Raw genomic sequence first — 13,814 nt, 5'->3', positions numbered from 1 at the left:
CAATTTTTTGGAAAACTTTTACTGTTGTTTTTCCCAGGTTTAATTTAATGCTGTTTTATTAAACACCTCTCCTTTACTGAGACTTGCCATCGTTGTTTCATAATAAACAAAAGCTCTCTTACAGAACTATTTAATCAGCTAGGATAATATTTCCATAAATTAAATAGTTATACTAAAAAAATCTCTGATAAGCAACATATCTAATTTTGGTAAGCATACAACTTCTCTGGTAGAAGTATATGTGCATGACTTAAGTGACCTGAAGTGACTTATTTCTAGCAATATGGCAAACTGGGTAATTCTAAACAACCTTCCTGACTAAAGCAGGTAAGTGGTGGATAAAATATATATTCAATCTTCAAAAGGCATTGCTGAGTTAGCACAAAAGGAAGTAATTCATAGAGGTCAAAGAAAAAATGGAACTAGGAACTTTGATGGATAAGAGGATACCAAAATCACATTATATGTAGAGGTTTCTGGTAAACCCTAGAGTTCATGAGCTTCTGTTTTGATGCTGGAAAAGGTGCAGGGGAATGGAGCTAAAATCTAGGATCTTCCAGGGGTTCCTGGATAGATCAGTCAGTTAAGACCCCCAACTCCTGATTTTAGCTCAGGTCATGATCTCAAGGTCATAAGATTGAGCCCTGTGTGGCCATGAGATCAAGCCCCATGTTAGGCTCACTGTGGAGCCCAGAGCCTGCTTTGGATTCTCTCTCTCCCCCTCTCTCTCTCTACCCATTCCCTGCTGGTGCACGATCCTTCTCTCTCAAAATAAATAAATAAAGTTAAAAATCTAGGATCTGCCAAAGGATGGAGGTTATAAAGGCAAACTCCATGAGGTGCAGCCCCTAATAGCTATACATTGAAGGAAAAAAGAGACATAAAAATTGTGTTTATCAATTTATTGCATTTATTGATTCTATGCTAAGTGAAGAGAAAAAAAAATCCCATTTGAGAATTTGCCATCATTAAACAATCATTGCAGAGGTATACAATTCAAATTCATGCTTTCATTTTAGTAAAAAAAAAAAAAATCTACACTGAAGTAAAGTGGTCCTGGGTTACTAAAGCTGCCAAATATCATGAACACATACAAATGCCTTTTGGAGGAATCCAACTACAACCTAGGCCTCAAGAAATTCTCACAAGGTGCCAATTAAAATGAGTAGCTTGTGGCCTAAAAATCACAAAACACAAAAGGAAACACAAAAAGTGACCACCAGCAGGAACAAAGAGATGAATATCAGAAGTGAAAGTCTTCAGTGATTGCAATAATCGGACAGAGTATAAAATATACAAATTCAATATGTTTAAAAAAAATAAAAGAGAAGCTTGAAAATACAGGCAGAGAAGAGAAATTTCAAGGAACAACTAAGTATATTTAGAAACACCCAAATTACACTCACATACATTAAAAATAAATTAATTAAAATTAAACATAAAATGAGTAAATAGGAAATTGGAGACAACACTTAAGAGTTTTAGTGAACTGAAAGATCCAAATAAATGATCTAGAATGCATCTTCGAAAGAAAAGTGACTGAAAACATTAAATAGGGTAAGATACATAGAGGATAGAGGGATAAATATCTGGCATAAACCTTAATTGGTGATCCAGAAAGAGATTGTATTAGTCAGAATAGGCTAATCTATGGCACAACAAAAAGTAAACCCCACATTTTAGTAGCCTAACAAAACAAATGTATTTCTCACTCATATAAAGTTCAGTGTGTATCAGGCAAATTTTCAGGGAAATATCTCCTCCAGAGCAGTGGAATCTTGTGCATCTTCCACCTCAATAAGTGGTTTGCTGCCAAAGGAGAAGACAAAGCTGAACATTAACAGAAGAGGCATCAATGATCCTGAGAATACATAGCATTATCTCTGTTTGTGTTTGCCCTCCGGTCATAAAATCACTCCATTCTTCTACCCACACACAGAACACACTCAGCCCCAACCCAAAGGCCCATCTGTCATTGCCCTCAGCTCGAAATCCAAGAATTCTGAGTGAGAGTCACTTAGTCTTTCCAAACATGGCTTCTCTTCTCATGAGATCTATGAAGTCACCATTATGCCACACCTCACCTAATCGACTGTGAAACAAGAACAAAATAGTTACGGTAAAGATTCCCGTTTGAAAAGGAAATGAATGGGAGACATATAATATAATATACCTTTCACTGAAATCCACTGGACAGACACTGCGCGTGCTCCTTACTCAAGGGAGATTTTCCTTAATTAACCTCTGATTCTCCTCTTTGGAGCAATCTTTGTCCATTGGTTTCATGTCCCATGGTGTCATTCTCTGTCAAGTTATTCCTTTTTAATTAGTATCCTTGACCACATCTAAAATGAGCTTTGGGAGTCATTCACTGTTGTGGTCTGCACAGGTTTCAAAACTGACTTTCTGTTTATTGAAAGTTGGAACCCAATGGTTGTTTCAAATCTTAAAAGTCATATGTTTTGTTTTCTTTTGTTTTTTCAAATCCAGACTCAGAGTTTTTTTGTCGTTATAGGTTTCCTAAAAACTTATTAACTTTCCGAACTATTTGCTTCCAGTCAGTTACATGTGCCAGTAATGACACCAGAGGTACTCTTAAAGACATTGTTTTTAAATATGATTTCTTCTTTTATTCTCTTGTCCCTCATACTTCTCTGTTTTGATTTAATGGGAGGTACTTTAAGGCTATCTGGAGCAATGAAGGGGGTGGAGGTGGGGGTTGGGTCATTTTATCTATTGGTAGGTTTTGCTAGTTGCCAGTTTTAGGTCTTTTGACTTTCTCAATTCTATAGGGTTCTGAGTTTCTATTCCCTATTATTGTGCAAACTGACCTTATCTCTCTTGAACAAATCCCTTTTTAAAAAATGTTGATTAATTTATTTTGGGGATAGAGAGGAGAGAGAAAGCATGAGCAGGGGAGGGGCAGAGAGAGGGAGAGAGAGAATACAAGGCAGGCTCCATGTTCAGCACAGAGCCCAATGCAAGGCTCAATGCCATGACCATAAGATCAAGACCTGAGTCAAAATCAAGAAACAGGCACTAAACCAACTGAGCTATCCAGGCACCCCTGAACAAATCCCATGGTAATAACATTGTCACAGGTTGGGTTCTCCAGAAAGTAGATGCCGATGTTGGGGTTAGTGTACAGGATATTTGTTAAGGACCTTGGGATCAGCACCTGTGAAAGAGAAGAAAAGATAGGAGGACTGAGAAATTGAGATATGGAGGCCCAGGACGGCTTCAGCCTACCCCACAGGGAACTTGGGCACTAAAATTGTCCAAGACAATTGTCACAAAATGGGCTAAAATGGCTAGATGTTTATGCATCTGTTCTGATCAGTCATTGGACTGTTGCACCTTTGTGAAAGCTGACTAACTGCAGCCAAGTAATTCTGTGAAGACGCTGTTATCTGATGGGTCCTGTTAATGGAACTTCCAGAAACAGAGGAGTAAGTCCTTCTATGCAGAGAGATCTAGACAAAATATCTTGTCCATCCCCATCCACTCTTGTGTTCCTCGACTATGCTTCTTAGCATGTTGAGTAGCCGATTTTCAACAATTCTGGTAGGCCTCTCTTCCTGGGGAAAACTTAGTACAAAAAGGTGAGTGGAAAAAACAGACAACTCCCACCATTGCAGATGGTCTCTGGACCACAACTGACATTTAGTGTCTCCATCCTCCACTAGATGATACAATGAATAGATTACATCGTTGTAAACCCACTTACACATTTCCTTGTTGTATAAGCGCCCCCTGGTCTGACACAATACAACGTGGGATAAACCAGTGAATCAAAGATCTATAAACCCTTCAATAGTGGTGCTGGTTGAGATCCTGAAAGCAGGACAGGAAAATGCACACACAGAATATGTATCTGTTCCTGTGAGAATTAGTCACTGTACCTTTAATGATAAGAAAGAGGCCAATATAGTCACTTTGCCCCTAAGGTGACTCATTGGTCTCTTCAAAAAATGGTGCTGCATCTGGAGCCCTTCAATGGTATCTATTATTGATCAATCGGACATTTAGCAGTGGCAATAGCTACATCAGCTTTGGTAAGTTTACCTTCATGTTGTTGACACCATTCGTGGCCTCCATCACTGTTACCATGACCACCTCAATCATGTGTGCCTCATACCAGCACTGAGGAGGTCAGTAACAAAAGTCATTCGAATACTTGGTTGTGTAGTATCTCTTTCATGAAGGATATTCTCTGATGGGTATTAATATGTCCTAATAAAGATATTTACACTTAGCACCCACCCCCATATGTTCATCCACATGCTGCTATCCCAGATCACCCTGTTCCTGGTCTTTTACTCTTTCTCATTTCAGATGTCTGACCAACTGTCCAGGATATTCACATCTGCACTTGAATCCATATATATTTTAACCTGAGGTAGTCATTCCTCTGAATACAAAAGTTGATGACCAAGTGTGCCACTAATGTGTCTGCCAAACCTTCCACCCACATTCTTTTGTCCATAATTCAGGCACATACTCCTAACCTAATTGACAGAGAGGCTAGACCAGCTACTCTTATTCTGTGCCTGGAGTGTTCAAACATTGTCTCTGCCACAGAGATTAACAGAGAATAGAGAAAAGGTAATGTTCAAGTCAAGAATTGTTGAGAATTTTCCAGAGCTATGTAAAGACACCAATTCTCAAAACTAGGAATTACAACAAATCCCAAGAGTGTTAAGTAAAAAGAAACCACACCTCAGTCATCATCATAATACTGAAAAACACCAAAGTAAAAGAGGTCTTAAAAGATAGAGTGCCCACAAAGGAACAGAAATTAGACTGATTGATGACTTATCTCAATAGCGATAATCAAAGCCAGATTATATTGGAATAATGCCACTAATGTTATCAGAAAAAAAGAAAGTTGAACTAGTGTTCAAGAAAGAGGATGAAGACATTTTCAGATAAATAATATGTGGGTAGCTAACCTAGCACAGATCCTGCCTGGATTACAGTCTATAGGGATACACTTTAAACAAAAGGAAAATGATCGCAGAACATCTGAGATAGAATGGTGAGCAAAAAATACATAAGTAAATGAATAAGATTGAGAAATATGTGGGCAAATCTAAGTCAACATCAACAATTCAAAAGAACTACAATATTTTTTAACTGTTGGAGAAAACTAGAAGAGAGTTAAAATACAGAATAACAATAAGACTTAAATTGAGGGGAGAAGGTGATTAAGTGTTTAGGGTCCTTGAATATCTGGGAAGATGATAAAGTGGTGGTGGTCATGGTAGTTGAACAAGTCTGTTAAAGGCGTTAGAGTAACAAAAAAATACATTGAGCACATAACATCCAAACATATAAAAGGAAAAAAGAAATGAGAAAAAGATGATACATATAATCATATTATTTTACCAACATATAGACCGGGAAGCAGCAAAATGAAACAGTATATTTTTAGGTGTACATATCAAACCATAAAGGAAATTTAGACAGTAATTTAGAGAAGATTCAGGATAGTGGTCACCCTGGGGAGAGTATGCAGGGAGGGGGAGCACCAAAAGGAATGCAAAAGGGAGGGTGGGAGAGGATTAGGGGAACCTAGGTTTCTATTCTTAAAGCTAGACAGTGAGTGCCCAAGTATTTATTTTATTATAATCTTTTAAAGGAATCAAAAATGTTTTAAATACTCTTTTCCATGTATATTTCATCAAAAAATAAATCTACTAAAATAAAGGTAAGGATGTGAGTTGAGGGATGTGTTAATTAACTTGATTATTGAAATCATTTCACAATGTATATGAGCATCAAATCATCATGTTGTATGCTTTGAATATATTACAATTTTATTTGTCAATTATACCTCAATAAAAACTGAAAAGAAAACAATAAGTAAATAAGTAAACAAATAAACAATGAAAATGACTTGCCAATTCTGAGTGTGCAAAGTGCCCATGACTATTAATCATTATAGGTTGTCAGCACCTATATTTTAGAGAAGGAATGGACAGTGTCAATTAATGCAATCAATCAATCAATCCAGAAAAGCATTAATCCAGCAATTTGAGTAAGTAGAAATCAATTAAGAGTGGTTCCACTCTGGGTATATAAAACTATTTGGATGTGCTCTCCCTGGAGAAGAGAGGAGAGAAGAAAAGTACTCCTAGTTTGGTTACTCAGAAACTACTCTTGAGTATTGGGTCTGGGTTTGTCTGACTGCAATGTGTTAGATTCTATGATGTGCTCTCCCTGGAGAAGAGAGGAGAGAAGAAAAGTACTCCTAGTTTGGTTACTCAGAAACTACTCTTGAGTATTGGGTCTGGGTTTGTCTGACTGCAATGTGTTAGATTCTATATGTGCTAATGGCATCCTATGGTATCCATACTGAATTTCACACTTTATGGGCTATATCTCTTTCTATACAGCTTTTGTTCCTCCACGGAAAGTATAGCAACAGGTTATTGGTTAGCAACAGCAACAAAAAAGATAGTTAATAAGGCTTGTATTTCTTCTAAAGTTGCTTGAATAGTGTCTGCTCAGTTCCCTGAAGAAACTAGGATAAAATAATGGTATACATTTTAATAAAATATGCAGGGAGTTTGACCATTAAAACTGCCATTATTAGTATTACCGTTATCAGTAGAGAAGTTGTATACCTAATTCTCCATACATTATGCTAAAAAATTAAAGCATTATATCTAATGCAATGTCAAACACAATGTTAATGTAAAAACTAACTACAGGAAAGTACAAATGTGAAAGAATGGAATTCTAAATGAACAGATTAGAAACACGGTAGCAAGAAGATATCCTCAGCTTCTAGAATTAGCACAGAGGGTTTTCTAATGCAGCACTCTGAAAAATAACTCATTCATGGAAGTTCTACCTGTCATCATTTACATTTTCATAAATGATACGGAAAATGACTAGTTGTTAAAATGCAATATTGACATCAGGTTGATAATGAATCAACAACCAAGAAATGCCCAGGAGTGTATTCATCCAGACTATCATAATTGGCCAGACCCTGTGATTTGTCAGAGAGAAATGTGAGAATAAAACAATCAGGATCCCTGCCTCTTTGGGCGAGTGAAGCAAACAGGTAAAGTGAGTCCCTTGTTTCCATTTCCCTGTATCTTAGTAGGTGCTTACTCAAATGTTAGCTAACTTATGGTTGGGTAGCAGGTTGAGTAAAAGTGCTTTCAGAATACCAAGGAGCAGGAAATATTTGAGCTGAATCTTTAAGGAAGGACAGGACATTTCCAAGAAGAGAGATATTCCACTAACAGGGATCAATGGAAAGAAAGATGTTTATTTTTCCCTCCAAAATGTAAGATAACACAGGGCTAGACGGACATGTAAGCCCTGAAAGATTCCGAGTGCCTGTAACAGAGGCTGAGAGTGGAGATGAGATTGGGAGGTTGATTGGACCATGTATGAACGGCATCTATTCCAAAGTAGTTTGTACTTACTCCTACAGAAGATACAAGGCCTTCAGAGGTTTGCATGCAGGAAGCAGGCATGCAGGTTTTATTTCTCTAAGGAGGAGAGCTCCTGCAGCCTAACAGAATGGCTTGGGTGAAGTGTGCCATGCTGTAGGCCCTGAGTCAGTGACCACTTGTGTGTGATGGAAGGTGTCCAGGTGGTGGAAACCTAGTGGGAAAGGCAGGTAAAATCAGGGGATGGATAACTGCTATATGAAGGTTAAGTGTTGTGATAAACATATACACAGTGGTGCTTTGGAAGTACGCAGGAGGGCTACCTACTTCACGGTGGAGAAGTCAGGGAAGGCTTCTAGGAAAAAGTGAGACTAGGAAATCAGGAAATAAAGGCAAATAATGTACTCTAATAAACTGCTCAGGACACAACCATTATGTTAAGAGATCATAACTGATTCTTATCCAGTGGCATGCATTTTGGGGAACATGGCAAGTATACATATGAAAGTAATTAATGTAATAAATGAATAAAATCATAAGAACAGCATTTAATCTTCTTAAGCACAAGGAATGGTTAACTGATTAATCATGCACAGTGAACATTTATCAAGGGCTACACATCAGAGAAGCTTCAAGAGAACATTCAGGAGTGCCAGAATTGTATCCAATGAGATTCCCACCTTGGAAAGGGGTTAGAATGGGTCCTATTTCCCCGAGTCTCTTTCAATACTGAGGTTCCATTTCTGCCACCTTCTAGCTCAAGAAGCTTATAACCTAATTGATGAGGCAGACTTTTCATGCCAGAAAAGAATAAAGCTAAAACAAGGCTTATACAAAAGTAGGAGTAAGTAGTTTGGTGCAAGCCGAAACTTCGTGGTGTTTCTGAGAGATGAGTGGAGAAACCTGGACTGACAAATTCCAGACAGAGGGGAATTCCTGGGCAGAGGGCTGAGGAATATGCAGAACCATGGCTTTCTCTTTTCTTTCTTCCTTCCTGCCTCCCATCCTTCTGCCACCCCTTTCGTTCCTTCTGTCAATAGATATTTACTGAACCTAGAATTTCTCTTCTAATCAAAACGTATTTCTTCACTGCAAGTTGTTTGTGGTTCCATGAAGGGACACCAAAATGAGAAAACCTACCCTCCCCTTCTTCCCTCCTAAATCTAATTCCATCTTCTGGAGACAGGAATAGGGTATTGACCAGGGAATATATCCCCAAAAAAGTGGTGCCCAAACTAAATCATGAAGGAGCCCAGAAGATACTCCAGGTGGAAAAATAGCTCACACCAAAGCAAACTACAGAGTGCGGCATGTTCCAGGAACTACTACTAGGATCCAACTAGGGCAGAAGCTTAGGGTAGTGAAGAGGGCTGAGAGGTAGAATCCGAGGAATCGTGCAATAATGACTCTCAGGACAGCAGACAGACCTGGCTCATGGCAGGAACCGTCAGAGATAAGGTTGAATAGGTCATCTAAGGTCCTGCTGACTGGAGAACAGAAACGAACTTGACAGAAACAGGCTCCTGCTAGCCTTCAGAACTCTGTTTGCTAAGCAGTTTTGCACACTTGAAAGCAATCTGGGTACATATAGGCCTCCTGACTATAGTTTGTGTTACCTGTAATTATTATTAATTAAGGCAGAGACTCATGTCTATGAAAGTAGTGTGGAAATCTGCAGGGTTCATTTTTGTATTTGTCAACTTTTATTTGAAAACAGCAGGTGAAATTCTGATTTGAGCAACGTTTAGCCTCAAACTATCATGCAGATTGTTTTGGTATCCATGTAATTGCAAAAGACTGCTTTGGTCGAAGCTCCTGAACACTTTTTATTGCTAATTTTGGCAATAAACCTGTTAATTAGTTAATTGTAAAACATTAGTGAATCAAGCAAAAAGAATCCATCTGTTTATAAAATTTCAAAGATCTCTTCTGGGCATAACATTTAAAAACAAGAGCTGGCTTGCACTCTATTGCCTACTAACTACAGACCATCTCTTTGGAATATTTGTACAGTCTCCACTAGGACTAAGAGGTGATATTTTAATGCAACCATTTGCCATATTTGAAGGCAATTTTGTAGGTACATGGTGCTGCATACCATGTGTTTCAGGGACTGTTAGAAAATGAAAAATTAGTGAGGGATACACAACTTTTTCATTGATATCCCAAGCTGAACCTAGAAATAATTAGCCAAGCAGGAAAAGAAAGCAGAAGGACACTGCACACAGGAAAACACAGTTATAAAAGCAAGTCAGGAAAACAACAACAGAGGACTGCAAAAATTCCTAACAAGGAGAACCAGTAGTGCACACAGAAAAGGGCAACAGAGAAGACTGGCGAGTTGGACAGGGTCCAGACTGTTACAAACTTAAATTTCCATAAAGAAGAAACCTCCTGCAACTTTACTAACATAGTGTGGGGAATCCACTGAAAATCTTCCATCTAGTGAGTGTGGTAAAGAATTGGTTTTTAGGAGTATGATGAAAAACGTTGTGAATCTTTCACTTGGAAAACTGGGAGGATCCTAAGGTCTTCCTTGTCCTAGCTCCCAGAGGCAAGTGTAGAGGAAAGCCTGGAAAAAGCCTGGGCACCCAAAAAGGAAGTAAGAGAAAAGGTCACCACACTAAAAGCCAGACATGTGGGTTCTAGTTTCAGCCCCATACTGACTAGCTGGGTAGCAAAAGCATGGAGTTCATCTTCCCTGAAGCTCTACTTTTCTTTCTAATTGGGAAAGTTGTATGGGGACACATTTAGTCTGGGTTTGGAGGAATAGATTGATATGGTTCCATCCACAGTCCCTTCTGTGTATAGCTCAGTTATTGATAGCCATCAGGATAGAGAGATGGCTTTAAGGAATTCCTCCCACCCAAAACAATCTGATTCCCTGACATGAAGGTACAGGGCCAGAGGCCATATCACAATATGGGCAAAGGCACCCAAAACTGGAAGTATGGAGGTTTTGGGGAAGAAACAAGGTTTGGAATATAAAACTACTAGCTGCTAGTCCGTGGTCTAAAATCACACATAGATGATGTGGTTTGTTTTTTGTTTTTTTTTGTTTTTTTTTTTTTACATTTATTTATTTTTGAGACAGAGAGAGACAGAGCATGAATGGGGGAGGGTCAGAGAGAGAGGGAGACACAGAATCTGAAACAGGCTCCAGGCTCTGAGCAGTCAGCACAGAGCCCGACGCGGGGCTCGAACTCACGGACCGCGAGATCATGACCTGAGCTGAAGTCGGATGCTTAACCGACTGAGCCACCCAGGCGCCCCTAGATGATGTGGTTTTGATGGAAACCCAATTATAACAGAAGTTACTACATTTGTTATAATCTGAATTTTTGGTTCTAACTTGTAACTTAATATCTGAATTATTTCCATTGATATTTTTATTGCCGATCTTCATAGTTTTTTTTTATTCCATTAATTATCTGAATTTGCTCTTGGATCTTTAATAAATAAATTTAATGATAACAAAGGTACTGTGCTGGTATATAGTCATAAAAATCACTTGTTCTCTTTCTTTCTACATCCCCAAACATCTTAAATATCCTTCTAATATGCAATTAAAACGAGTACAGAGTTGGCTTCTGGAGAAGAGCATCAAAGCACCCCAAATTCTCAAACATTCTTTCATTTATGCTTTCCTTTGCTGTGGACTTCCTTATGTCTTGATGCAACTAGCTATTTCAACATTACGAGGGTCCCAGCCACCAATAATTCCAATGCTCGTGTTTCTGCCTTATCATAGATTACCTAGTTGTAAGTCAGAATTCCATTTATTTCTTTATATTAAGACCTGGCTTTAATATCCTCACCTGGGTGGGGGTCCCAGTGGCTATCTATTATTAAGTACTCTGATTTGCTCATGAAATCCTCACTTAAATATTCAACAAAACTTGAAGAAGTTAAGGTATCAGGATATGATGAAGTAGAAGGAGCACTGAGTTAGGAGTCCAGTACAGTCTTGAGAGCTGGGTGGCCTTGAATAATGCATATAATCTCCTTCAGCCCCAGTTTCCCCAACTATAAAACTAGGGTGGGACCAGTTATCATTTTAGATGTCCTCCTGTTAAAACATTCTGAAATTTGATTTCCCAGGCTGCTTTTGGGAGCATCCATTTGCTTCCATCCTGGCAAGCAGAGGCCAATGCTATTATAACCTGACAGCTGGAGAGATAGACAAAGAATAAAAGCTTCCCTAAGTGTTCCTGATCCTCCTTTTTTGTAAATAAATGAAAAGACTTCATTTTCCAGAGCAAATCCTGAGTTGCAAATGCCATTTTTTTTTTCTTCATGGGGAGGTAAAAAAAATTAGCATTTAAAAATATGCCAGCATGTAACATTTCGTTTGTTTCCATAATGTCTGATTTAAGGATAAAGATCTTTTTTTCAACACTGAAAGCAAAACCTCCTAATTCATCTGGCTTACGGGATCATTTACATATCCAATGGAACATTTATTTTATCTGACCAGAATTGAAGATGATACAACATTCTCGGCTGAGATTAAAAATATATAAGGATGGAATATTGATGGCAACACACAATATAGAGGAGAACAGCCCAGATGATGCACCGAGGACGATAAGAATGAAATGGTTCCTAGCTAAAGTGAAATCATAACCTCAAAAGATATAGATTAATGACAGTGGTTTCTAAGATTGAAAAAGGAGAGGCAAGGATAAAAGAGGAATAAATTTAAGCATTTCAACAAAGGATGGGGAAATTTAAAGGATAATGTTAATTGAATTATGTGTTGTAACCAGATAATACTCCATTATACAGAGATGAAAGCCACGGTCATATCAAACCATCTAGTCGAAAGATGTCAACTTGAATCTGCAAGGGTTATTTTTAAAGTGGCAAACTCTAATATGAGTCTGAATTTCAGGAGTACAATTTTAGTTTAAGCTTATTAATTTATAATGGTGATAAACTTAGTTTGATGGCTCAGTAACATATATCCAGATTTATGACAACACTGGGATAACTGAATGCGTCGTTACTTTCATCTAGAATTCATTGATTTGTTTTGTGTCTATTTACTGAGGTCTCCTATGTGTCCATAATCCCAAGTGGCCCATAGGGCCCGGTTTTTTCAAACTTCATTCATTCAACTAACCTTTCCTAAGTACCTTCTGTGTAGAAAATATTGCGCTAAAGTTCAGAGCCTAAAGGACATTAACGCACTTTTTGAGGACAGGAGCCGTAACATTTTCACATGTCTAGCAAGAGGGCCAGACCTAATTTTTGTCACTGGTGAATATTAAAACAAACAGAACATTTTAGGGAGGCAAATACAAAATCAAATAATACTTTACATGTCTACAACCATGAACTAAAGAAGTTGAAAGAGATCTTATATGTCATTGGATCTAATGTTTCCTAAGTTTGTTTATGGAATAAAAGTAATGGATGCTACTAAAACAAAAGGGGGTGGGAGATTCCTTCATCAAGTAAGTCTGGAAGGCAGCAGTGCCCCACTGCTATGCCACCAATGCTGCTCAGCTCAGGTCAACTAAGTTTGGAAAAAACTGAATCAAGCAAGTTTCTTCTCAAAGACTTTGACATGCCAGAATTTTGTCTTTATCTCAAAATCAGATATAGCACATAACATCTCCAACTGTGTTCATCCAGGGGGCACTTTTGCAGAGCCACATCTCATGAAGACAACGTTCTAACCTTGGAAAAGGATCAAGTGGCCCATTTTCCTGGTTTCAGCCCTTAATCCCAACCACCTTTCATCTAGCAAGAGAGAACTTTGTCCCTCTGCTTAAATAATTCTGTGAAGAAGTGATTCATCCTATTTTTTGAACAGACTGTTTCTATAGTTGGACAGCCTAACCCCCCTTTAGAGATCTTCTGCAACTTGAGCTGAAATCACCTCACAGTCCACTGAGAACAGGTGTCAGCAAACAATGGTCTGCAGGAAAAATCTGGCCTATTGTTTACTTTTGCATGGCCCTCAAGTTCTCAAGATAAGAATGGTCTGTACATTTTTTAAAGACTGTAAAATAAAAAATAAAGAATACACAATAATGATAACATGTGGCCCACCCAGCTTAAAATATTTACAATCTGGACCTTTACCAAAGAGTTTGCAGACTTGTGTCCTAAAGTAGTAGTTTCCAGACTTTGAACATGCACTCTGTAGTGAGCAACCTCAAAAGTGGTCCCAAAGGATCCCTGCATCCTTGTGTTCAAGTCTTTGTACAATCTCTTCCCCTTGAGTATGGGCTGGATTTAGCAATTCACATTTATTCTATTCCGTTCCATTCCACTCTATTCAACAGACTTGCTTCTATTTTGTTGTGTTGAATAGAATGTGGCAAAAGTGATGGAATGTCTTTTCGAAGATTAAGTTATAAAAACACTGGCTTCTGACCTGAGTGCTCTCTT

At 38.3% G+C, this 13,814-nt stretch overlaps 1 protein-coding gene across 2 annotated transcripts in view; it reads right to left on the bottom strand.

Moving 5' to 3' along the window:
• The window catches only part of LOC132692663 (cytosolic beta-glucosidase), a 236,060-nt gene that overhangs the window by 65,946 nt on the left and 156,300 nt on the right, over nt 1-13,814 (bottom strand). The window contains exon 5 of one of the 2 annotated variants that reach the window (XM_060655334.3): nt 2,932-3,178. The exons of the other annotated variant lie outside the window; for it this stretch is intronic. Within the exon in view, the coding sequence (XP_060511317.1) occupies nt 3,138-3,178 (41 nt within the window). The 3' untranslated portion in view covers nt 2,932-3,137. Of the gene's footprint in view, nt 1-2,931; nt 3,179-13,814 lie in introns of those variants that run through there. 2 annotated transcript variants of the gene reach the window in all.

This window comes from Panthera onca, chromosome B1 (genome assembly GCF_046562875.1).
Source record: "Panthera onca isolate mPanOnc1 chromosome B1, mPanOnc1 haplotype 2, whole genome shotgun sequence".
Taxonomy (NCBI): domain Eukaryota; kingdom Metazoa; phylum Chordata; class Mammalia; order Carnivora; family Felidae; genus Panthera; species Panthera onca.
The sequence above is the reverse complement of the archived record's forward strand: the minus strand, read 5'-3'. Positions and strand labels throughout refer to the sequence as shown.